Consider the following 26,458-nt stretch of genomic DNA (forward strand, 5'->3'; position numbering starts at 1 on the left):
GGATCCTGGGATCCAGCCCCACATCAGGCTCCCTGCTCAGCAGGGAATCCCTCTGCCTCTCCCACCCCACCCCACCCCCACCACCACTGGCTTGTCCTCTCTTTTGCTATCTCTCTTTCTGAAATAAAAAAATGAAATCTTTAAAAAATAAAACAATCAATTATCAATCTTAGGATGATAGTTAACAATACCCATCAATGGCTTTGAATTGGTATTCAAGTGTTTCCAACCTAGAAGGTGTTATTTTTTAGTTTTTGCCTGTGGGTTCTTCAGGGAGCAAAGGAGCACCTGTGAGATGGGAACATCACTGTATTCAGATACTTATTAGTCTTCCCGTGCCCTGGTGCTGGCACTAGAACAGCCAGGAGGCGGTAGTAAGCAAGGCAGGCGGGATCCTGATTCTGGGAACTCAGTCTATGTCGGGAATGGGCACTGGACAGAGGACCACACAACTGGTCATGAGCTGCAACGGTGAAAGTGCCAACAGTCAGGGAAGGCCTCTCTGAAGAAGTGAGGTTGAGCTGAGCGCTGAGAGCAGGACTTAACCAAGCAGGGAGACAAGCCATCAGCATGGCCTGAGTAGGGGTCAAGCAGGTAACGAGCCCAGAGAAGGCAGGAACCAGACATGCTGAGCCCCGGTGGTGTGCCCAGTGGGATTTCAGGGCTCATCCTAGGAGCCACTGAAGGGCTGCTGCAAAAGGAGAAAGAGCTGCATTTAAAAGCTATTATCTTTGCTCTGTGGAGAATTGGAGGAAGGTGAGAATAGAGGTGGGAAAACAGGACATTACTGCAGAAATCCTGACAAGAGTTGATGCTGGCTCAGATGAGCCCAGGGGCATTGTCCATGGAGAGACAGATGTAATATTCGGGGCAGAGAATGGCCAGGATTTGGTGGTTAGGGATGGGGACAACAGGGAGGCAGGCGGATGGCTGACCCCCCTGGGGCATGGTTTGAATAAAAGCATGGGTGGAGGATCTGGTCACTGGTGCAGAAGCAAAGGAGTTATGAGGGACAGCACAGAGATAACAGATTTTTCTGGTTTTCTTTCCATTTTCATAGTCACGCTCTGGTTTTGACAAATGGCAGTTATGCCTGTGAACTTGAGTGGGAAGCAGCACCCAATGATAGCTGTCAATCTGATTCTGGCAAGAGGTGCCCTTAGTTACAAAGGAGCGATTTTATACACTGAGGTTTAAAAAAGAATTTATAGGGCAGCCCCGATGGCCCAGCGGTTTGGTGCCGCCTTTAGCCCAGGGCATGATCCTGGAGACCCGGGATCGAGTCCCACGTCGGGCTCCCTGCATGGAGCTTGCTTCTCCCTCTGCCTGTGTCTCTGCCTCTCCCCCTCTCTCTCTCTGTGTCTCTCATGAATAAACAAATAAAATCTTTAAAAAAATTAAAAAAAAATAAAAAAGAATTTATAAATTGTTAATATCCTTGGATCCTAAAATTTAAAAATTAGGGACACCAAATTCATTTGAAAAACACAAACTTAGGTCTAAATGGAATTAACCTGTGCATTCTTGAAGGGGCATTTCACCAGGACACAGTTTTAGAGGGGCCCCTTGACCTGACACGCAAAGTCCTCTGTGGCCACCCACCCCCTCTCAAGCCCACCTCCAATGAGTCCCTGCCTCACCCACCCCCGAATGCCCCCAAAGCTGCTTCTTGCTTTCTGAGTTCTGCTCACTACCTTTAACTTCCCCTGTGATGTCCATATCCTCCTTTCTCCCTATCTCTGCTTCTCAGCCTCCTTTCTACTCATCCTTTAAGCATCATCTCAAAATCACTAGTTCTGGAAAGGCTTCTCTTTAATAACCCACCCAGGCTGGGGGTGGGTCACCCTTCCCTGATTGTGTTGGACCCGCAATTACTGCCTCCAGGCCCATCTCTCCCACTAGACTCTGACCTCCTGGTGATTCCCAGCCTCACAGCGCAGCGTGGTTTGTTACTACACACTGAACTGCGCTCAACTCACCCTCATCCCCACCACACGACTTGGGGTGCATGTGTCAGCTCTGTGCTCCTCTCCTTCACTCTGTCACAGGGCCTCTCTCGTGTGTGTCCACCCTCTCCACTGCCCCACCCGGCAGGTGGTTAGTTCTCCAGCTCCAGGAGTGTGAGATTTTCCCTACTGTATCCGACCCTCCTACCATCCTCCTGCCCCCAGCATCCCTGGAGCACAGCACATGCAGGAGCTACCCGACGAATGCTTATGGCCGTGAGCTGTCAAGAGCAAATCTGGCTCAGCCTGTGCCCCACCATCTTGACAGAGTCGGTGCCAACCCATTCAGGAGAAGGTCTGACCTGTGCCCTGTCTCTGGGGACAAAAGCCCAGGACCTCAAGGTGTTAGAGCAGACAGGCAGTCTCAAAAACAACTTGTAAAGCTCTTCTTCCTTTTTCATGCCCCAACTGTTCAACCAGAAATTAGTCCTTTCCCAGAACAGTCTTTTCCAAGAGAGAGCAGCTCACATCCTGAACCGGGTGTGGGAGCCAAATCTAACAGCCATTAAACATAATTCCCTAATCGCCCCCTTTCTTCCTCATCTAATTGTGTTTATTCCAATGAGCACGCAGTCAAGGCAGGGCGCTTTTCAGGGCAGGAGACAGTCCTTTCTAGCTGCTAAGAGAGAAAAGATCTTTTTGAAGAGAAATATTGATATTGTTTTTCTGAACAGTGTGGCCATGAATGCAATTCAGTTAATGAGAGAAGATCAAGGGCCTACCTGTCTACCGTCGGGGGACTCTGATTTTTTGGGCTCTTCTCATGTGATTGAATCCTAGTGTTTGAGGAAACCCACAGGGTCATTCAGCCCAATGCAGGAGGCCCCTGCACTTAAGAGATATCTACCTCGGAAATTTTAAGTCTGTTTCTAAGCTCCACCTACATTAACCCCTTTAGGCTCCTAAAGCATCAGTAAAATGTGGCACCATCATTATCAACAAACTTATAGATACCATCCTCGGGGTCAAGAGGAACCTGGGTTCTGGTCCCAGGTGTACCCCTAACCATCTGTGACCCAGCTGGGTATGTACCTTCTCCTCCCTGGACCTCACTGCCTCAAATGAAAATACTGGACCCGACCATCTCCCTAAGTCTTCTTCAACTCAAATATTTCATTATTTTATTACATGGAGGGTACAGCAGCTCCCCTCCTCAGAAGAAGACTATTATCCGCGGAGGGCTTTCTCGCTGTTAAGCACTAGGCCAGGGCATGCGGCTCCTCACCTCCTCTGTGCTGTCTCACAACACTGAAAGGTGAGAGTTATCACCCCTATGTTTAGACGAAGAAAGTAAGTCTCAGAGAGGTTAATTAACTTGTCTGAGCTCACGCAGCTCCCAAAGAGTGGAGTCAGGATTCCTTCCCCAAGGGTGGATTCCAAGACCACATCCTAATAAACCTCCCCTGGCTAACCTGCTGTGTGGACATCTCTTCAACCTCTTTGGACTCTGATCCTCTCGATGGGGTTGCTGTCCCTGCATGGGTGCTCTTCTCACTCCACCTGGGCTGTGACACAGCACCACAGCTCTGGCCTTTGGGGATGGTCTCCTTACCCTGCTCAGTCGGCACCTACGCAGAGCCACCCTCTCTTACAGGTGCTCTGTTCACCCTCCTTGGACTCTGGCACCGTGCACCAGGCTGCTCCTGTACAGGGACTCTGCTCTGGACCACACTCTGCTCTGGACCACATTTCCTTGAGGGCTACTGGTGCTGAGCTGCCCCCCACACAAAGCCATCCTGAGCCCGCTTGGGCACTGACTTCCCTGGGCCACTGCAGCCCTCTCACCCTGTGGAGACACCCTCCTTGCTCAGCCCCACTTAAGAAATGAAGAGCCTGCCCTCTTCCAAAAACATTTCTGTATTAGCTCCTTGGATGCACTCCTTACTAGGAATTGCTCCTGCCTCAATGACCTTCATACCTGCCTATGTGCAGTTTTCTTTTTTTGATCCCTTGTTGTCCAACTTCCCAGCCTCTAAATTTTAGAATGCTTGAGGGCTTTCTTCTGAACCTCTCCCCTCTCTTCTCTTACTCCCTGCATTATCTCACCCAGTTCCATGTCTTTAAGTGTCATCTGTGTGTTGGTAATTCCCATAGTCACAGGTCCAACTCAAATTTCTCTCCTGAGACTGAGACTCATCCCCCGTGGCTTCCTCTCCCACTCCAATCTGGTATGTAACCTCAGACCTAACATATCTAAAACAGAACTCTAGATTCCCTTCTGCCCTCCTCTCTTGGTGTTCCCCATCTCAACAAAAGATGCCAAATTCGCCCCACTGCTGAGCTGCAAGCCTGAGAGTCTTTCTTCTTAACCCTTTCTTGTATGCTGTTAGCTGGACCTATTTCTTCTTTTAATTTTTTTTAAAGATTATTTATTTATTTGCGAGAGAGAGAGGGCATGAGTGGGAGGAGGGGTAGAGGGTGAGGGAGAAGCAGTTTCCCTGCTGAGTGCAGAGCCCCATGATGGACTCGATCCCAGGACCCCAAGATCATGACCTGAGCCGAAGGCAGATACTTAACGGACTGAGCACTCAGGCGCCCCAGCCCTTTATCTTTTAGATAAAGATATCTAAATATCTTTATTTAGATAAATAAAGGTTATCTAACCTTTATTAGATAGCCCCTGCCTAAAGGTTATCTAACCTATTTCTTTAAAGACCTATTCTTTAAAGACCTATTTCTTTAAACATAAATCAATTCAACATTCCCTTTACTAAAAACTCTACCATTGTTTGCTACCACACTTAGAAAATCCAAATGCTCTTCATAGCTTATGAGGTCTAATTTGATCTGGTTCCTTTTCTTCAAACTTCTTACCCTTTTGTCCTGTTCTCTATTCTGCAGCCACTTTGGCCATTCACCCATTTTCAGGAAGGTACCCAGTTCATTCTGGTGTCAAGGATTTCATAGATCCCATTTCATTTGCCTAGAACCTCCTCTTAAACATATGGCCATGGCTTATTCATTCCGCTTTCTGCTCATCCACCACTGGCTACCACTCCCTATATGACATATTACACATCCATCTGTCTGTGGTGGTGTTTTCTCTCTACCTCCCGAATATAAGCTCTGTGTGGGCAGGGGCTTTGTTGGGTTCACAGCTGGGTTCTCAGCATTTGCTGAACAAATGAGTGAATGAACTCATCCCATCTGATTTGAGAAACTTCCTGTGTGATTAAAGGAAATGGAGACAATTTACAAACGCATGTGGCATCAGAATCTCAGCCCCGTGATTCCGTCATCTGGCTCCCCTGATCAATCATCTTATTCAAGACAGGTTATTATGCTTGTGTCATAATTTGATCCACAGTAAAATAAGCAGGAAGTTTCTGTTGTTTTAAGTAAACAGAAGAACTCCTCCCTCTCAGCAAGTCCCCCTGCCTACAGCCTCCCTGCTCTTTACAAAGCCATTATTCTGAGACCAATGAAAAAGAACACACACACAATCAGCTGTCTACAACACATTGTGCTCTGTTAAAGGCTCCAGTACACACGATACGTAAGAGTACCCAAGACAGTTCATCATATTATTTCTCTCTCCCAGAACAGTACAGTGAATGCTAGTCCTGAAGAGGAGTGGCTCACACAACGCCATTACCACCCAGCTCCCATCGCCTGAGCCTGGAGAGCATGTAAGCGCCACTTGAAATGCCCAATTACCAACAGGTCATTTTTCTGTCCCTTCTCTGGTACAGTTATAATCAAAATAAATGTCTTGCTATGGCAGGACAAGCCATCATTTTTCTGAGAAGCAGCAGCTGAAACTCATTAGCAGGTGTCTCTTCTCCTTCCCCTTAGAATCGTGGCTCCTTCACCTGACAGACCAATGCTGGGTAGAAGCTGGCCAGGAGACCCGAAGCCCCACAGTTTCAGCTGCCTCCACCCTGCAGCCCTCCACTCCCAGTCAGCCCAAACCTGTCCCTTCCCATCAGAGCAGAGGCTGGGGGTGACTGGAACTTGCCTTTGTCCTTGGCACCTCCCTGAAAGAATCTCCTCACCCTGGTGCCTGGATGCCTATTTATGGTGTCACCATACTTCTCATCATTTCAGTTTGGATCTCTCTCTTTTAAGATTTATTTATTCATTAGAGACACACAGAGAGAGGCAGAGACACAGGCAGAGAGAGAAGCAGGCTCTCGGTAGAGAGCCTGATGCTGGACTCGACCCCAGGACCCCGGGATCATGACCTGAGCTAAAGACAGACACTCAACCACTGAGACACCCAGGTGCCCCCAGTTTGGATCTCTTAAGTCTGAGGTTCTGGAAATTCAAAATGCTTAAGAACTACCTGGGGCTATTTCTAAAACTTAGGTGAGGAGGTTCAGGACAAGCCCCCCTCCTCCCCAATAGAATGCGCCACTTTGACATGTGGATTATTTTGAGCTGAAGGCACTGGAGACCCTGTGGCCTCAAGAGAAACTTAACTCCTCCCTTAACTACATAGAAGAATCTAAATTGCAGGTCTTTCCCAGAATAAGGATGATTAACAGAGAGAAATTTTATCTGAGTGAGCCATCTGTATGATAGGACAAACATCTAATTACCAAACATCGGCTCTTCTTATGGAACTGTGAAGTGCGTTCCTTTCCTCTGGAATCCCAGACCCCTACCCCCTTATCCTTAGTTCAGAATGACATATATACCTCATTTTGCCTGTCTTTGGAATTTCCACGTCTCTGTGGATTCCCTATATGTATGCCTATTAAATTTGATTTTCTCCTGTTAATCTGCCTTATATCAACTTGATGATTCTTAGTCTAGCTAGAAGGGTCTTTGAGGAAATGGCAATTCTTGCTCCCCCAAGAAGCGGGCAACACATTCTTGTTCCCTGTTGATAGGCACCATCTTGCCCATAGATTCTGAATCAAAAAGTATGGAATAGGACTAGATAATCTGTGTTTATAACAAGTTCCCCCACTCTGAACAGATGATTTTTATGCCAGGATTTCAAGGACCACACTTTGAAAAATACAGTTCCACATTTGCCCTTGACATCTCCCTTGTTTTCTCGGACCTATCCTTGCCTCATTCCGTAGTTCCTGCTCTCTGGCCATGCGAGGACTGTGACTGCCAGAAGCTTCCTGCTCCAACCCAACTTTCCACCCGCACCAAATCACCTCAGACCTTCACTCTTGGAGCATGTTTCCTCAGTTCAGATCTTTGATTAGCTGCCCACTGGTGACAAAGTATGAGCCTTTTATTCTTGAGCCTGTATCCAAGGCTCAAGAAATAGCATGTTGAGGTAAAGGAGGAGTTGAGAATAGGGGTTATCAAAAAGAAGTGACCCTGGATGGTGGGTGTCTTCTCAATCATTAACATAATAATAAAAAGGAATTGAGGACATTAAAAGTACTTACAATTTCCATGGATCAAGAAAGCCCTGAAGCTCAGTAACTTCTGGGAAGGGACTTCCTCTCACTGCCTCCACATCCTACCAGCCTTCCAGTCCTGCCAAATGGAGGCACCCAGATCCTTCCTTAGAAGGTGCTCACCATGGAATGAGTATTGTTCAATCAGAGAAGAGTTTGCACTCAGAAAACCAAAGCAAGCACTAAGAGAGAGACCTTGGCAAGTAAGGGTGGAGAGGAAGGTGGGAAGTAGGGCAACGAGGAATGGGAGGTTAGGGGTTTGGGGAAGAGTATAGAGTGCGAGGGGTACTAGACATCCAAGCAATTCCCAGGCAGGAGGGTCTGAACCTGTCTGAGGCAAGCATCTAGAGCTCACTCCCCAACCTTGCCAATTCTAGGTAGGGAATACTTGGAGAAGGCTGAACAGAACCTTCAGTGCCAGCCTCCAATGATGGAGAGAGGAGAGAAGAGAAAGGGGAGAGAGGGGGGGGGGAGAGAGGGGGAGAGAGGGAGAGAGGGAGGGAGAGGGAGAGGGAGAGAGAGAGAGAGAGAGAATGAATGAGAATGCTCCAAGATCAGGGACACCAGAGATGCTAATGTTGAGGATGTTTCCTACCTTGGCTGTGATCAGAAATCAGCCCCAAGGAGCAGAACCGTCCCTCTCTCCCTTCCCTATCTCTCCCAGTGCAGCTGAGCCTTAGCCCTGCTTTCTTCCTGGGTGTTCACCCTGCCCGCAGGATCACCTGTCATCTATCTGAATGCATTTCGATGGACCACCAAATAACTTGGATGAAAACTTTACCACTCCTAAATACTAGCATGGGCAGAGGGATATTATTCAACAAAGAAAAGCATCAGTAACACCAAGTTAACAAGATTGTGAAAAACAAAGGAGAATGGATAAGGTCTGTTCTAGGAAAATCTGTATCAGAGATAGGTAACTATAGCGGGCAATTTTACAGTGATGCAACCGATGGGAAAGGGTGTTTGGGTATGAGCAGCACTTGTCTTGTCACCTGTGGGCCTTACTGGACAAGCAGTTTGAGGATGAATCTCAGCTGTGGGCTTCATGACCTCGGGCAAGTCTCATACACTGGAACCAAGTAATCTATGGGGGCCCTTTGAGCAATGACACTCTCACACTCATTTACAAACCCCTCAAGGGCAGGGACCCGGTCCCTCTGCATTCCAGTCCCCTAGCATAATGCCTACAGCATAGCAGAGAGGCTAAGAGCAGGACCCAGAGGTTAGGTGGACTTGCATTTCAATCTTTACTCTGCTACCAGCAGGTGACCCTAGGCAAGTTCCTTTAACCTTCCTAAACCTCAATTTTCTCCCCAGTAGGATGAGAACCAAACTCTCACCTGCCTTATCAGGAAGATTAATTAAGAAAAGCTAAGTGAAGAGATTAGAAGCTCAATCACGTGTACTCAGAAAGATGATGAATCTCGAGCTTTAAACTGTACAACTTTTACAGGCACATTTCATTCCAGTAACAAAATCTCTCTGATGTTTGAATCCTGTCCACCACATACCCAACAAGTAAGCAGCTGGCATTTCAAATTTTCCAGGTGGTTCTCCCTTGGCTGTGTTCCTTGATCTCTCTGGAACTACACCCTGAGCATTTTCCTTCTTAGACGCTTTAATCCTTTCTTATCAGAAGAGCTCATTTCTAGACCTGTCATCATTCTGGTTACTTGTTTCTAACTAATTGTTCCGTGTGCAGCCCAAAGCACTCACCTTTTATTAGGCAAAGCTGTCCACGGGATCATATAACGTCCAAACTGGTTTAGTGTGATTAAGGGGGTAGAGTCACTACAGCTAGTAAAAGTTGGAATATCCACAGTTTAAAAAATGTTACTCTCAAATCCTTTTTACATATTCTTTGGCAGGCAGGAACTGACATAGTAAAACCTATAATTTTCTATGTGAGGCTCCAGAAAAACTGACAGACACAGGTGGGATTCATTTGTAAGCACAGGAACTATGGACTTTAATATTGATACATTCAGACGGGGAAGTCACTGAGCCTGATAAATTCGGCCCCTCACTAGCTCACCTGACTGGACTGCTTATAAGAAAAGGCTTTGTTCTTAAGGGAGGGCCTTGGAGCCCCAAACATCACAGCGTGGAGAACATGCCTCACCCTTCCTGCCTTACCTCCTACCTGCCCTGCCAAGGGTGGGCACCCAGTTGGACTTCCTCTTTCCTGTCCCCTGGCTCTATCTCAGCTCTGCTTCCTGGCCGTCCCCAGGAACACCAGCTCCATCTCCTCTGCCTCGGCTCCGAGGACCACTGCCATCCCACTCCGACCACCAGGAACTTTCCTTGCCCTGACTCCATCAGGACACTGTTATTTTGCTTCTTTGGCCCTGAACATGGCCAGCGTGTGCCCTTCCTACAGGGGCCTGACTCCCAGCGCAGGGCCTCGCCAACAGGAGGTACGCTAAAGCATTTCATTGATTCATCCTTGCAAACAACAGAGGGACAAGAAGAAGAAAGGCCGGCAAAACAAGATGGCCTGCAGAGAGTATTCAAAACAGATGCTCTGGCTATGGAAAAAAATAGAATGGAATCTGCACCTATAGCAGAAAGATCAAGATTCCAGCCACTCCTTGTTCTTCTCAGCACAAAGTCAGGTTTATCCGGGCTAGGAAGCAGTCCCTTACACCCCTGGGAACACACAGGAGTTAGGGGGAAATAAGACGTGACGTTGGGATGGACCTCGGTCAGTGCTGTCCCACGCTAAACAGGAAAAATGATAGCACTGAAAAGTATTCTGGGGATCCCTGGGTGGCGCAGCGGTTCGGTGCCTGCCTTTGGCCCAGGGCGCGATCCTGGAGACCCGGGATTGAATCCCACGTCAGGCTCCCGGTGCATGGAGCCTGCTTCTCCCTCTGCCTGTGTCTCTGCCTCTCTCTCTCTGTGTGTGTTACTATCATAAATTTAAAAAAAAAAAGTATTCTGCTAGTGATAGGATCGCAGCGGTGCCCCATCCACACCTTTCTGCAGCTTAATGAAGCCCAGCTCTGGTCTGAGCCTTAGAGACTCACTTCCACTGCCTCCAAGCCCAGCAAGGAAAAGAAACTTGAGCACATCTGTTGGGACTCAAGGGAGAGCACCCACATCCGAGGGGGATGTGCGGGCCCATTCTGACTGCAGGGGTTTAAGTGGAATCTCTGTCGCTCGTGTCTACCCTTGGTTTTCATCTCTTTGCTTTACTCTGCTTTGGGCCCTTAATGGGTAAAATATTCCTACTTGGGCAAAGACCAGGCCGGAATTGGCAAGGGGACAAGCAGTCAGGTAGGCAGAGGCGGAGCACTCTCCAGCCCTCTCCCTCCACCATCAGGAGGCCCTGCTTCTTTCTCTTCTGTCCCTCCTTCGCCTTCCTCTTTCTCTGTCTCCTCCCATCCTGAGGATGTGGTGTTCTCCGCCCTCGATCTTCCAGTCTCTCTCCCTTTCTTCCTCTGCCCCCATTGGCTGTCTCTGTCTCCCTCCTGTCTTGGGCTGTGTGCATGTGTCTGCCTGTCTTTCCCCTCTCTATAGAAGCACGCCTGGGGGCTTCCTGTGTCTCCCCCTGTTCTCTTCCTCTGTCTAGCTGGCTCCTCTCTCGTGTGGCTTTCCTATAGGATACCTGGACCAGGAGCCCAAAGACTTTGCCGGTCCTGGCACTGCATTAACGAGCTGTGTGGTGACAGCCAAGTTATTTCACATCGCTGGGTCTCACGTTCCTCGATCATATGGTAGGCTAGATTAGATGGCCTCTCAGGTCTTTGACAGCTCTGATTTTATCATTGAACGAAACAGAACTCAGCGGACCCCCCAAAACAGTCGCTGGAGAATCAAGCTGGGGTCCCCAATAGCACAAGCACCAGGGGGCGCCCGAGTCCCACTCAGAGGCTGTGGCTAAGGCCCCAGACAAGGCCGATGCTGATGGAGGCTTTACTACCTGCCAGGCAGCCAGGGTGCTAAGCCTGTATCTGTATCTCACTCAGTCTGATTCCTATTTCAGGGGGCACGAAGTGGAAGCACCAGAGGTGAAATGCCTGGCCCAGGCACACAGCCAAGGCTTGGGGGATGGGATTTACACTCAGGATGTCTGACTGCAGAGCCTGTGTTCCTAGGCACAGTTCTGTGTTCTTGCAGCCACTGATGCTCGCTCACAAGCTCTCCACTGAGGCTGCCGAGCAAACATCTCTGGAGCTCAAATGTGCTCAAGAGTCTTGGATCTTGGACTATGTGGTTGTCAATTCTCTCCTCCCTCAAGACGCCAACTCTGACTTCTCATGCCTCTGCCTATAACCGTCCCATCAATACTCTATGGCCCTGAACACTGAGTGGCCCGTTTTGATAAAATTGTTCTTTAGATTTTTCGAATGGGTATGTCTTAGGCCATTCTAACGAACTAGGCATCTTGCCAGGACGTAATGCAGTGCATTTGTAGGCCGACTGCAGAACATGGAGCTTTCTGGATAACAGATGAGCACCGGCATGCTTTGTGAGTGCTGAGGCTATGTCCCTGTCTCCTCCACCTTGGCTCTAAATACCTGGGAGCCTCAAAACTTTACCACCACCACACCTGTGGGCAGGCTCCAGCCACTCACTAGCAACTACTGTGTGGGCTGAGGGGAGGGTTAAATGGTGTTCACCTCACAGAAACAGAAGCTGGGGATCCTCTGATAATAATTTCAGCTCAAGTCAGCAAATATAAAGAGACCCCCAGCTTCATATCAGATATAGCTAAGAGTGGTCAGGTGCACGGAGAAGCAGCAGCCATGGTTTCTACTCTCAAGGAGAAAGGGAATAGATGAGATGCAACATGCAAAATAAAGTTGAGGAATATATAAAGTTCCTGGGGGTCAGGAGACCAAAGTCCAAGTCTTTCGCCCTAACTGTTCAGTGCGTTATGTCCAGAAGCCTTCTGAAGCACCAACTCCACCATCTGCTGGGCACTAATGACTGGCACAAGGGTAGGAGGTAAGCCCTGGGGACTCCCTAACGGATTTGGCAGCCCTTGTTCCTCCACACTCTCCTTTGCATGTCTCTCCCAGTGTCACTGACGTGGGGAGTGAGAGCCTGTGTGGGACAATGGTGAGTGAAGTTATGTTCCAGAAGTGAGAGTCACATAGCCTGAAAAGAACAACGGAATTACCATCCTGGGGGATTCAGTCCTCATGGAAAATCTGAACCCATCACATCCACCCGACGTCGTTCTACTTGCTTTTGTTCAGCGCCAACAACGTGATGCATGCAGTAGAAATGAACTGATAGTGTCTCATTTCCAAAACTACTCTCATTTTTAAGAGCATGATGTAGAATGGCCACAGGTGTAGCTTTACTAGACTTTTTTTTTCCCCCTAGCTTTAGTGTTGATGTCATGGCGGCCACAGAAAAGTCTGGGAGACGATCCAAGTCTGGATGCCACCTTCCTGTTGGGGAGGCCCTTAGCCTGACCCCTCTTGCAGCCCCTCTGTCCCTCCCCAGAGCTCATCCTGGTGGCACAGCCATGGATACAGCAGAAGGACAAAGAGGGACACGGCACAACCTGCAGCCTGGTTACCCCCATGAGTCACTCCAAGTTCCCTGAAACAATAACACCCCTGTGTGTGCCTCTGGAGGCTGGCACCTCACCCTGTCTCAATCACAGATGGACTCCGTGCTCTCCTGTGCTCTGGGATGATGTATTTATCTGGACAGTTCCAGATGGCAGCAGTAGGCCACTGACTCATTTGCTTCTCCATTCCCGGCAGGCTCCACGAGGGTTTGGGAGCTGGGGCCAGCACATAAGTGCCCATCTCTCCCGAGGCCGAGGTGTCACCTCTGATGGCTCAATCATTTGCCCCAGCCTAACAGGGTGGGGCAGGGGTGCCCACAACAAAGTCAGGGCAGCCCAAAATTGGAGACACTCTTGAAGGTTGGTCTACTCCCAAGACTGGTCACAAGGTGAACCCCCTCCCAGCCCGTCACAGTCAGGAATAGCATGTCCTGCTCTCCCTCCAGCCTCTCTCTGTCTCAGGGCACCCAGCCCTGGGGCCCCTCCCAATAGCAACTGTGAAGGGGACCACATGCCAAAGACCTGTCCAGCTGGCTCGCGGTGTCCATGTATATATTTCCATACGTGGCTGATTCCCCGGCGTGTGAAATGTTATTTTATATGACTTGAGATTATGTACTGGCCCCAGGAGAGTCTGAAAGCATGAGTGCCCTGACCCTTGCCTCTCGCAGTGAAATCAGTAGGGAGGTGGTGTTGAGCCCCAACTGCAGTTACCAGCTCCCAACCATGGCGCTCCCCATCCCCCAGAATATCAAAACTAGAACCCAGCTCCCAGGGGTCCCCAAGAAGTCAGAGAAAATATGAGGGAAAAATGAATGGGTTATTTCATTCAAAGGCGAATTCATGGCAAGGCTGTCCTTTCATGGTCAAAACACAACCATTTCTTTATCATTTGCGGTAAGGGGAAAAGCTATGACTGGTATAATAATGCAAAAAGAGAGATTAAGCCAGAAATAACCTCTGATCATTAATAGCCCGTGTTTTAAATCTCATTTGCCAAGTAAAACCTTGCCTTAGAATCCCCTAAAGGCCCTGTACCCCAACCACACCCCAACTTTAGCAGACCTTCTGCATCGCTGATTGAGAAGTGAGTTCACTGTGTGCGGTCCAACCCTGACAGTGCTCAAATGGCCCCCCCAGGCCCTGGAGTCATCTAGAGAGCTCATGACTGAGTGAGACCCGAGCTCTCCGCCAAAGATGGTGCCACGTAGCCGCAGGAGGTGCCCTGTCTCTGGCAGAGCCTCCTTGCCCACACCAGAGAGTGAGAAGGCCCATCTGTAGAGCTGCTCTGGCGAGAAGCATGCAACTACCAAGTCCAGATGGTGCCCGGGGAGTGGATAAGGCAGCTGGGGGGTGGCGCTGAACTGCCCTCTTCCCTCCTAAATTGGCTGTCTGGGCGCCTGCCCGGGACAGATGCCCTGGTGCGGGCAGTGGCCCCTTACCTGCTGCACGTCCTGCTGGAAGACACAGAGCTGCAGCCGCTGGTGGAGACGCACCTTGCGGTGCTGCCAGATGCTCTCAAGCCGCCGCTGGTGGTGCAGCACCTCGTGCACCACGTCCAGCACCTGGTGCACTGCCTTGGAGTAGTTGGCAGTGGCCGTGAGGGACTCCGAATTCCCGGGACTCAGGGGTCGCTGCAGCACATCCAGCAGGGCTTTGCCATCCTGGCTGACCTGCAAGAAGGAAAGGTCAAGTCCAGGGAGTCCAGGAGCAGGCAAGGCACAGAGAGGCAAGGGCAGGGTGCCTGGGGACCCCTCGTTAGGGACTTGAGGAATATGCCAGCCAGAACTGCCCCAGCGCTCAGCCCGTGGCCTGGCGTGGGGGGCGGGGGGCATCCTGAATCCTGGGAGAGGGGAGCAGCTCAATCAGTGTCTCTCTCTCTCTCTCTCTCCCCCCCTTGAACCCAGCAGCGACTTGGCCTTGTTCATTTGTCCCCAGCGCTTAGAACGGTGCCTGGTCCGTCATACCTGATAAGGATTTTGACTGATTCCCTGAGCAGGTCAAGCAGCAGCACCTCATTTCCCAAATGAAGCAAATATAAATTAATACCATAAACCTCTCTCCCTCTTCTTCACCGCCTCTATCCAGCCCTAAGCTTCTAGATGCGAGACCAGAGGCAAGTTACTGGACCCCTTTGGGCCTCAATTTCCTTGTCCGTAGAACAGGGGCAGTAAGGGGACAACCTCCCGGAGCTGCGGCAAGGGTTGAGCAGGTTCCCCGCAGCGTGCCCAGAATAGGCCCCGGCAGGGAGGACTGGCTCCCGGTTCTGTTCTCACCATCAGCACCTTTATCATCATCATTGCTCTCTCCTGTCTTCCTTAATTCTCCCTCATTGTCTTTCTTTTATATTTATCCTTCTTTTGCTCTCCTTCTCTATAACGTCCTTTTTGCCTCCTGAGAGTGCTAACAACCCCCTCTTTCCAGAGCGTGCAGGCTAAGGGACCCACCCCTTGACTGGAGATTCAAGAGCGATGCTCTTGCATCCCCCCCAACATTCGCACTCAGTGCTGAGACCAGTGGGGGTCACATCCCCTGTCATTCCTTATTGGAATCCTGGCACAATGAAGGGCACCCGCCTCTCTGTAAAGGGGCATCATCTGGTCAACCCCTGTGGCTCTCCAGTGCTGGCAGAGGACGTGGGAGAGCATGCGGCTTTCCAGTTGAAATCAGTGGTGACCAGGGAATTAGGGGATTTTAAGGCCCTAAATTAATTCGGTTAATGATGAAGTCAAAGTTGGCTTGGAGTCGAAGTGGTCTTTTCCTTCTAGCAAGGTGGGGAAGCGGGTCTGCTCCTACCTGCAGCCTTGTGATGATGACCCAGGAGCTGTTTGCTGTGCTCCGGCCTCCCCTCACCCCTCCTCGGGTCCTGATACTAGCTTGCTCAGGGTTCAGCAACACAAAGACATGTTACACCCTGTTCTCGGGGCAACAGAAAAGGTGTGGGGCCAGGGCGAGGGCTGAGGAAGAGGAATACTAGGTAGAGAGTTCTGTAGCTGAGACAGGAGAGGAAGCCTGGCTGGAGGAACACGGCCAACCTAGGGGACTACTGCTACCCACCCCATCCCACCAGGCCTGGCCCCCTTAAAGCACCCCTAGGGCAGGGCAAGGGGAGGGGCCGCGTCGGGATAACAGAGGCAGCACCCTCCAGAGATGTGAATGAGACAAAGATCCTGCGGCCAAACCCAGGAGAGCTCTCCTCAGGGAACTCTGGGCAGGTGCTATCTTCGGCACCGTGCTACGTCCAGGGCGGGGTGCTTAGAGACAGAAGGCCACGTCCTAAGATCCAGGTCGCTAGGGCCCCAGTCCTCTGCTGCAGTGCACATCTGCACGAGGCAGGGACAGCCCGCTGACCTCTGAAGTGGGCTTGGAGGGAATGTCTGTCCCCCAGCGCTAGGGCCTGAGAAAACACCGGGAGAAATCCTGGGTCTCTCTGTGTATTGACACGGACACCCCCACAAGCGTGAAATGTGTAAGTGTACCAGTAATCTCACTTGTAGGCTCTGTGTTTATGTCTTACAGGAGTAAATTTAGAGATTCTTGACCTATGGGCAGGGGCACAGGGCACAGTTCTGTTCTAAGAGAAAGCCCTCGGCCATTTGGATCCAGGCTGATGAGATCAGATTTGGCTCACGAGTCCTCCTCCCTGCCTCCTATACTAACAAAACCTGTTACCATTTTTTTTTTTTAGCACTTATTACTGTCAGGACCAGGGCCGCGCATGTTCCATGTGCCATCTTTGTGATCCTTCAAGCCACAGGCCAGCGTTAGCACCTTCATTTCACAGAAGACAGTGAAGCTAGAGTACTTAACTTGCCCGAAGTCACGTCAATAAGCAGGGGGGCCGAGAGGCAACCTCAGCTTGGACTCTGGCAAAAACCTTTATCCTCCCCCACAAGCCCCTGGTTCCTTGACTTCCGCATGCGTCAAATTTGCCCCGTGGTAACATTTATTAAAATGTAGGTTCCGGATCCCACTTGTTGACATTCCAATTCAGTCTGGGGTGGACCCAGGAACATGCAGCTTTACCCACTTGGGAAAGCACTGCCCCAACTCTCCTTGCCCCATGGGCCAGACGTGAATTGGCTTTCCCCTTCCTCATCCGGCTGCCTTAATTGCCCCATTGCTTTATGTCCCTCAGCCTCTTCCTCAGAATCCACGCCAGTTAGTCAACTCACCCACTTGTCTATGTCCACACAGATGCCCCCACATGCCCCTTTCCTTTTCCTTGGAAAGCAAAGTCAAGAAGCTTCCGCCCCCTTCTTAACTTGAACCATGTGGCCAGCCTTTGATTTTTCAGTGAAAGAGTCTTTTAATTTGTCCTTCACGTTCATGGCGGCTTCTCACTCCTATAAACATTTATCTCTACCCCATGGTGAGTTCTCCTCTGGACTTTCTCGTGAGAACATTGGTATTTGTTGATGAGCTGCTTCATAAAAGGGGCAGCAGAGCTGGTGTGTACACACCCGTTCACCAGCCAGAAAGCAAACTGAGGAGCAGAGCCTTGCTTTCTTATATTCGTCTTCTAGGGGAGAGAGTCTGGTCTTCACACATAAGGTGAAGAAGGTTTGTGTGTGTGTGTGTGCACATGCACACGTGCAACAAGGTGGCGCCTGCTGATGGCTGCATTGTTTCTGCTTCCTGGCCGGAGACCTCATCATTCATAGATCAAGGATCTTAAAGATGCCTCCAAAGGGAGAGAAGAGGCCTCCAAAGGGAGAGAAGAGGCCTCTCTCTTCTCCCAACTCCAACCCAGGCGAATACACAGTGGGCCAGCCAGTGCTCTCGCCACTCACCCACATCCACACATACCCAAGACCCCTGGGTGCCCTGTCTAGTCCTCACCTCTGTGTAGGCCTGGGTCACCTGCTCGTACAAGGACTGGTGGTGGTGGATTGCCAGCTCCAGGTCCTGCATCTCAGAGGGCAGGCCACCCTCGCTGCACATCTTGCACCACGCGTCCACTCCTGACAGGAACTGAAAGGACACAGCAACTGGGTCAGTGTGGAGCACGGGGTGGGCAACAGGCAGATTTCGTAGAGCCGGGCAGATTCCTCGGGAAGAAGCATCAGGACCTCTGGGAGCCTCCGAGACCACTGCAGAGGGTGGAGTTTTTTCTTTAATTCTACAAACACACCAATCCCCTGAAAGAAGTCAGACGAAGCACCTCTGCGAGAAGTGTGGTTTCCACAAAGATGACTCTTGAGAAACCGCTGGAGTGGGAGCCATCTACGTGTTCGACAGGCTAATCTACACACTGGCTAGAATGTGTGGGAACAGCTCACCACATCACATGGGTACCTCAGAGCCTCTTGTCCTATGCACGCTTGTCCTATGTGCAGTATAACCGGAATGTTGTCACACACGTATAATGGGTTGTGAAGAGGAACAAAGAACAGCTCATATGAGGCCATCAGGTACCCCAGGGAACTTGCAGAGGCCGTTCCCACCGGCGATGGAGGTTAATGCTGGATGAGATTCCCACTGTTGGGTCAGTATGCTTAGGGGTGGGACAGACTCCACTGTGCCTATGGCAGCACTGGTTCCTGGGATGTGACATATAGATAGAGATCTCAACAGATATAAAATTACTTAAAAATTAAAATTAACAACTGTGGAAGACTATGGGTCTCCATGCACAAAAGGTGAGCTAACTGAAATCACTAGGATTTATTAGGTGGAAAAACACACCTCTAAAATGCAAATGATTCTTCACCCAACAGTCTGGAATGGTTCTGTCTGTGATTCCTCTCGCCTGGGTGCACAGCTCTATTTAAATTAATTGCCTAAATGCCTTTTTATCTCGTTGCCTAGAACAGCCCATATGAGGACAATAAAGAGCTGCCTAAATAAATGCATAATAGCCTTGAAAAAATAGCCTTGAATCTGTTGTTTGGTGTGTGTTTGTTTGTTTCCCCCAGCTAAAAAGAAGCATGGTTTATGAGTTTCCCTGAAGGACTAGAAATACCTGAGGAAATTGCATTAAAAAATAGATACAAATAAAATTGGTCTTGATCCCAAGCAGACCAAGTCAGGAAACATCAACTAGAAGCTGACTCCTCCAGCTACTCTCGGTTCTGGCATTGCATTTTCTGCAGCTGCTTCAGTTCCAGTCCTGGTGTCCGTCAGCTTGCAGACCCTGGCCTGGTGGCTGTCCTGGTTGATTTTTCATTCCGTATGTCTTTATCCCATTAGGTCATAGCTTAACAAAACTGGAAGCCTGCCAGGTGCCATCCAGCATCAGGTTGCATACACTTGCTAACATCTCAGAAACTTCTTTGCTCTACCAATAACCATTTTACAGAGGCACCTGAAAGCAACTTGGCATTCATCTGTCAACCTTGGGGGAAGTGCCTCTCCAAGGCCATTGGGATTCTCGTACGCCCTATCAAGAGTCCTATAGCAGACCCCACAGAATGGTTAGTTCAAGGAGAGGCAGAAAGGGAAGTACTGAATCTCCCTTGCCAATCTGGATAAACTTTGAACAAAATGTGTAAATGGTGGGGTTGAAGAGAGAACTCTACCATTCGACATGAATATTCTCCTGGTCCTAGGAGTGAACTAGTCATTAGCAGTTACTACCACCATCATCCTTAAAAAAAAAAAAAAAAAAAAAAAAAGGTCTAGATCCCTTTCAACGTGTGGGGCCCCTGACTTATGACCCAAGTATTTCAGTCTTTGGGAAGTCTCAGGTAGAAAGAGACACGGGTGAGGGAAATACAAAGATACCGAGATAGTGTGTTGAACGAATACAGTAGTCATGTCTAGGATTTAAAAAAGCACAATAGACACCTTACATGTTCCACCTCATTCTTATAATAGCACTGTAAGGTTTATGATTATCTTGCATTAGAGATGAGGAAACAAGCCCAAAATGGTGAGGTGACTTGTCTAAGAGTTAATGATTAGAACCTACGTGTACCTGGCCACAAAGCGCAGGCTCTTTCAATTATACCATGCTGCCTTCCATGTTAGGTGGGTAAAACACGGGGAGAGATTTAAGGTATGACCTCATCTAGGACTCTCCACCATCTGTAGGCTACCCAAATGTCATACAAAGAAAGGAATTTAGAGGTTAAAACCACAAGCTTTAACGTCAGACACATCTCTGTTGAAATCCCAGCTGTTATAGATTGTGTGATTTTCGCAGTGGTGTGTTAGTAAATGTTTAATCATCAGTGTGTGTGTGTGTGTGTGTGTGTGTATACACAAATATATTGTAAACTTTACTGATATAAAGGATATGTAATACATAATTTGCAGAGAATAAAAACATACACAATGCTCCTTATTATAAATTCTATAAAGCCAACTGATTCTCAAATAATGTTTTTGTTTGTGAATGACAAACTTGTATGAAAGCTAGTTGATATATTCACTTATGTTGAAGGGTAATACAAAAGTGAAAAATACCTTAAGGCTTACATCAGAGCATTCCTCTTTCATCAGTGATGTGAGTGACTTCTGTGTTAAATGGAATAATAGTTTTTGGATATCAGAAGAATATTTCCTCAATTTGGTGTGCTATTATTCACCATGTAAGAGCTACAGACAGGACACATTTTTAAGGTTAGTCTGCACTTCAAAATATGTTTTTCCTCATTTTCTTAAGACTCCAGATAATCAACAAAAACAATAAATCAAGCCCTAGTTTATGGCATTCAATGATTCCCATGGTGTAAAACTTCTACCTTGGTCTTTTTCAAGCCATCAAGTGACATCACAGAATGTGGACTTGGGAAGAGTTCATCAGGAGCAGGCAATTGTATAGTATTTTCACCGCAGAGACAAATAGATATAATTTCAAGAATGTAAGTAATAATAAAATGTAGTAAAATAACCAGGAGTGATGAGTTTTGAGTATCTACTGCCTTTGTGTTTAATATATTTACTTTAAATCAATATAATTTTGTTTTAAGTAATGGCTATGTTTAATAGCCCGCTCACAAATTTCCTGAAAATCTGACATTTGGCTCTCCATAGGCTGGTTAGAGCCAGCCCCAACACACCACTAGTTCTTGCGTAAGTCACTTAATCTCTCTGAGCTGCAGTGCTCCTCTCTGTAAAACGGGTTAGTGATGTCACTGACCAATACCAGTAAGTAAAGAGCAACAAATAATTATATTTCCATCCATTGGGTAATTATTACATTACTATTGCCCATAGCAAATGCTTCATGTAAGAGTAATTTCCCCCTGCTCTCAGCGCTCAATGATCAGATTTAGTTTCACCCCTTTTGTCTATGCTCTGGAAATGTGGTCAACACACACACAGGCACACTCCCCCAACAATAAACTACCAAACAGAATGTAAACAGCTCTAGGTTGCTTCTTGTGTGGATGTTAAACAAAGCCACCCAGAGTGGCCAACGTTTCCTTGTGTACATAGGAGCCAGGAAAGCAGCAGAACAGGGGTTACCGCTGTAACTACTCAGCAGGCTCTTGAGTGTTTCAAGAAGAGAGGAGGGGCTCTCTACACAGACCGTGTATGTACTCTCACCCTTCCAACCAATAGCAACCACAGCCGCTCCCTTGGCCTCACCTGCTCGGCCTTCTGGTGGAACACCGCAGACATGGCAAGGATGGTGCTGCGTTCATCCAGAGCAGCTGCGAAGCTCTTCCACTCTTGGTCCAGCTGTGTGGAGATCTGCTTGATTTGCTGCGAGGCATAATGACCGGCCTCAGAGAGGCGAGAAGCCACAGACATGATGCGGTTGATGTTGACATATGCATTCTAGGAAGCAGAAGGGAGGGAGCACTTATTGGGGCAAGCTGGAACAGCATCCATTGAGCACCTTTGGGGTGGGTGAGTATTTGGAGAAGGAGACTAGTCAAAACAAAAGTCTGAAAGAGGCTAGTATAGGCCACACTAGTGTATTCATTTGGGGCCCAAGTGAAGTCTGTCTGCAACATAAAATTTCAGCTGAACGGAGGTACAATAACTGAGATCTTTCATCCTAGGGCACCAATATAATTTTTGTGTCAACTATTAATGCACATGAATGTGGTCACTTTACATGGATGCCCTCAGCACTCCCCACACTTTGGAAACATGATGCTTCCAAGAATCACTCTGGAAACAGAGCCTCAAACTAGGGCAAAAGGCACCTCTCTTGCTCAGGAGAGAGTTAGACCCAGGTCATTATTGCCTCCTACAACAGGGTAGTGGTGTTCATCAAAAAGAGCAAAGGACACGTCTCACATGACAATTATGCATCTTCCTATCACCAAGAGAATTTGCTGAAGCCCCACCCCTCTCCCTACCAAAAGACCTGGGACACTAGCCATCAGTCAAGATTCAAATAAAGAGAGCATTTGAAGCAACAGGTCTTCCATGCTAATAATATACATCTGAAACTAATGATGTACTGTATATTGGCTAAACTAATTAGAAAAAAAGATCTGTGGGACCCTTTCTTAGCTCTACTAGACTTAGACATATTTCCCTACCTAACCCCAAAAAAGGCATCTGTGGGGTATGCCCAAAAAAGCATGTGTAGGGCTCTCCTGGCCCTGCTGACTTCTCTCATCATGTGTTTTGTTTACAATCATTTCCATCTTTGATAACCAATTAAAAATTCATGACCATGTGTCGTTGTTTCCTACCAGGGCAACAAAAAAACCCTCCAGGAAGGAACAAGGCAAAAGAAAACCCCCACAAACACAAGACAGTAGCGAGCATGATTATTTTTAACTGCTACTTCCTATTAATTGTCTGAGGTGTCAAAACAATCAAGTAATATTGTGGCATCCACCGAGAGCTTTTCTGAATCAGACAATGTCTGCCTGAAGAAGGACTAGGGCAGCAAGTTGCTTGTGCACCTTTGTTCTTTGTTACAGATCTTCTCAAATGACAAGAAATATTCTTCAGCAATGGCATTTTCTCCTAGCTCTATTATTAGCTCAGGAGTAGTTCATTAATACTGGGTAAATGAAGGTTTTTTTATTTTCCTTCTCCTCTTCCCTCGTGGTCCCTATTCATCTTAGCTGTCCCTAACCTCAAGCACTCCGTCCCAAACCCAAGCCAGGTTGAGAAGGTCTCTTCTTCATTTAAAAGGCCTCTGTGGAAATTTAAAAGGTTAAGTGAAGTGCTCAAACACAAATCCATTCCGATGTCTAATGACCTCCATGTGCAATCTCTTTCTTTAGTCTGGCCTAAGACCTTTCTGAACGCAGTACATTTCCTTAATAGAGCTAGAATCTTGTTATTTGAAATAACTATCCTTCAAAGATTTGGCAATCATTATCAGCCTTGTTTTCTGAGTTAGGACACAGATTCTATTTAAAATTAAACTCTATTTTATAGAATTGACAGAAAAACCAACCCTACTTGGAAAGAAAAGAGATAAAAGGCATGTACTGATTTTAATAGTTTTGTCTGGTAAGGGAATGACATTTGGATTCCCCCAAATTTCTTGCTTGTGTCACTGTCTTGGTTCGCGTTGCCCCCAAAGCAGACTTGAGACAAGAATTTGGGTCAGATGACTTATTTGAACGAGACTGCAGAAAGCAAGGTGAGGGAGTGGGCAAGTCAAAGCAAAAAGGAAAGAAAATGAATAAACGATGTGTTTATTAATGGATTAGTGCTATAAGCAATTAGAGGTCGTTCCTTTATGCACCAAATCCAGCTGCTCATGGTAGAGGGTCCCTCCTGGAATAACTCCATGGCATTTCCAGCCTGACCTACACACAGGCACAGACCAAACGCACCTCTCAGGTCAGAGAGATGCAGGAAGCTACCAGTGTGTATGCAAACCACCTGCATTTTAACCGCCAGGGTCTGTTGAGGGGATACAGGTGCAGCATTGACAGCATCCAATGGAGCTATCCTTCCAAACTAGATTCAAATCCTGACACTAACCCCCCCACCCCCCCACCCGCCGCCACATTTATCCAGATTTATCTAGTGCTATTGGGTTTTCCTGTCCTAGGAAAGATCTTGCGTGCTTTGGCCAGATGGGAAGCAAGCAACACAGTAAGAGCAGAGCACTAACCTGTCCCCAGGGTCCCTCATGGACATCTTATGGATGCTTGGCCCCTTGTCATCACTGCCTGTTTACATTCTCTCCCCAGAGAACATAGGGAGGCATACTTCTGCTCACTTTTAGGAAGAGCTTTCTAGCTATTAGTGATGTCTAACTGTGGCCACCTCTGGAGGCTGTTAACACTTTGTCACTCATTCAAATATTTATGGAGAATTGGCCAGGCTTTGTGTTGGGGGCTGTGGGAGATCAAAGAGGCATGAAACAGAATTCCTGCCCTTGGGGGCCCACAGCTGAGATAAGAAAAGTCCTCAAATAACTGCAATTTAGAGCAAAATGAAGTAAGTGTTCCTACAGGGGTGGAGACAACTCGCTGTGGGGATGCAGAGGAAGGGAATCAGAAACACTGGCAGGGATGTTGGGAAGGGGCTTCCTGCACGGAAGGGGGTGGTGAGGCTGGCGGTCCTCCAAGGCCCCCTGCAACCTTGAAGCCTGTGATCATAAATGAAAGCTAAAAACAAACAAACAAACAAAAGACCACAGCTTACATTTCACATTCTAGAGACTAGCACAGTCAATGTCTTTTTGTTTCCTTATCAGTGGGCAGGGAAATGTCTTACTAAAACTAACAAATGATTATGCTTCACAAAAGAAGTAGAGGGAGTATTCCTCACAATAGAGGGATAAATATAATGTTGACTCATGAACTTGCTCATTATTCTTCTCTACAGCCCCCTTTCAAAATAGCAAAACACTGCAGGCAAGTCATGTGGTCCAGGTTCGTCATCCTCACCTTCTTCATCTTCCTTCAGCCTAGAACCTGAGACAAATGGGCAGCTAGATTCTAAATAGCAGCCAGAAACCAAATGAAAAGAGAGAAATGGTAGAGAAGGTCTCCCAATGACTTAAAAGAAAAAGCAAGAGCTGGGTTAAGAGTCTTATGGATAAATAGGGGTGCTTAGTCATTATGCACAAAGACATGTCATGGCCTTTGGTCAATCCATCCCTGTGGTTCTTCTGTGTCACTGTTTATGCCTCTGTTAAGGAGCATTTGGGAGTCATGTTTGTTCTGAGGATGTAGCCAACAGAAATAGATATTTTCATTCTTTATGGCCTTTCCATTCCCTACCAGGCGCCTCCTCCACTCCCTCCAATCTGGCCCTGCCATTCTTCCCTGCCAGCCTAAAGTGCCCTTCCCTCCGCAGAGCTGTCCATCAGTCAAGGGCATCAAAGTCACTTGGCCAGGAGTCAGGAGACAGGAGTTCTGGTCCAGCTCTAACACTCACCCAAGATATCATTTACCCCTGTGCCTCAGGTTCTTTAACCTTTAAAATGAGGGTGTTGAATTAAATAATTTCAGACATTTTATTTGAGTAAGCAGGGTTACTTCCAGATTGAATGTAGAAAGAACTTAGGAGGTCACAAATCCTCCACATAAATGCAGTGCTATTAACATTATCATTATTCACAGTCTCATGTAGTCCAAGACGTAAACCAGATCTGCTCTGCCAAATACAATGCACCTGTAGCACAGTGTGTGGCATCAGCCACCTCATCTTACCTGCCACCCCACCAAGGTGTCTCCCTTCCACCATCACTCTGGTCACAACTGGAGAATATAATTAAATTCCAGCAAAAATCTCGCTAACTCAAAAGCCCTCTATACTTATACTCTGCCTCTGCTCTTGTTGCCTAAATTCTGTTTTCCTAATTCCTGTAGTCATTAATTGGGGATCACAGGATGGACGGCCCTTCTCCCAAGGCTTTGTCTTCTGCGGTGATGAAGCAAATCAGTGAAGAAAGCGTCACCCTCCTGAAAGAACTCTTTGGCAGAACCTTGATGAAAGTTTTCAGCTGCCAAAAGGTTTTCACTTTGAACCTGGTTCCTGGCTGCCCTCACTGGCTACAAACACAGGCAAAGTTGCTTACAAGATAATGATAACTTTCTGTTTAAAAACCCAGCTAAATTTTTTTCTCTAAATGAAGGTTCTTATGCAATACACACTCTGAAAGAGATATTGGTTCTTCTAGAAATAATCATTTGATAGAAGCTATCATTTTGGTAACCCTAAGCTCTGTGCCAGGGGTTGATTGTAAGAGCAGATCTTTGCTGACTGTATTATTTGAACCCCATTCACTTCACTCTTAAAAGTAGGGGGGATTTTACACCTTGGCCATATGTCCCCGTGCTAAATCAGAAACTCTCTCCTGTGGGTTACGTAAGATAACATAAAGTATCTAGTCTGTTGTCTGATATGTAACTGGTAACTCGATGAATGACATTAACTCACCAAATCAAGTGCAAATCACATCAAAGTATTAGTAAAAAAGCGTAACAAAAAGAAAAATCTATCAACTATTCCAGCAGAAGGCAAATATTTCTACAACCCAAAATCCCACAGTATTTCACAAAAAACATTCCACAGTGTCTCCTTCTGTTCCCAGGGAGGAGTCCCTTTCCACAGGAACCTGCCACATGTGCCCAGCCCTACAGCAGGCAAAGCTGCTCTAGCTGCTTGTCAGGACACTGCCCTGCGCGTCATACCCTTTTCCTAGGATTCAAGGGTCTGGGCCC

At 47.8% G+C, this 26,458-nt stretch overlaps 1 protein-coding gene across 15 annotated transcripts in view; it reads right to left on the reverse strand.

Annotated features, from left to right (window-relative positions):
- The window catches only part of KALRN (kalirin RhoGEF kinase), a 656,901-nt gene that overhangs the window by 360,537 nt on the left and 269,906 nt on the right, over window positions 1-26,458 (reverse strand). For all 15 annotated transcript variants that reach the window (XM_055315792.1, XM_055315793.1, XM_055315794.1 and 12 more), the window contains exons 7-9: window positions 21,444-21,635; window positions 17,748-17,879; window positions 14,348-14,578 (exon numbers count right to left, since the gene is read on the reverse strand). In XM_055315792.1, the coding sequence (XP_055171767.1) occupies window positions 14,348-14,578; window positions 17,748-17,879; window positions 21,444-21,635 (555 nt within the window). The remainder of the gene's footprint in view (window positions 1-14,347; window positions 14,579-17,747; window positions 17,880-21,443; window positions 21,636-26,458) is intronic.

This window comes from Nyctereutes procyonoides, unplaced genomic scaffold (genome assembly GCF_905146905.1).
Source record: "Nyctereutes procyonoides isolate TBG_1078 unplaced genomic scaffold, NYPRO_anot_genome, whole genome shotgun sequence".
NCBI lineage: Eukaryota > Metazoa > Chordata > Mammalia > Carnivora > Canidae > Nyctereutes > Nyctereutes procyonoides.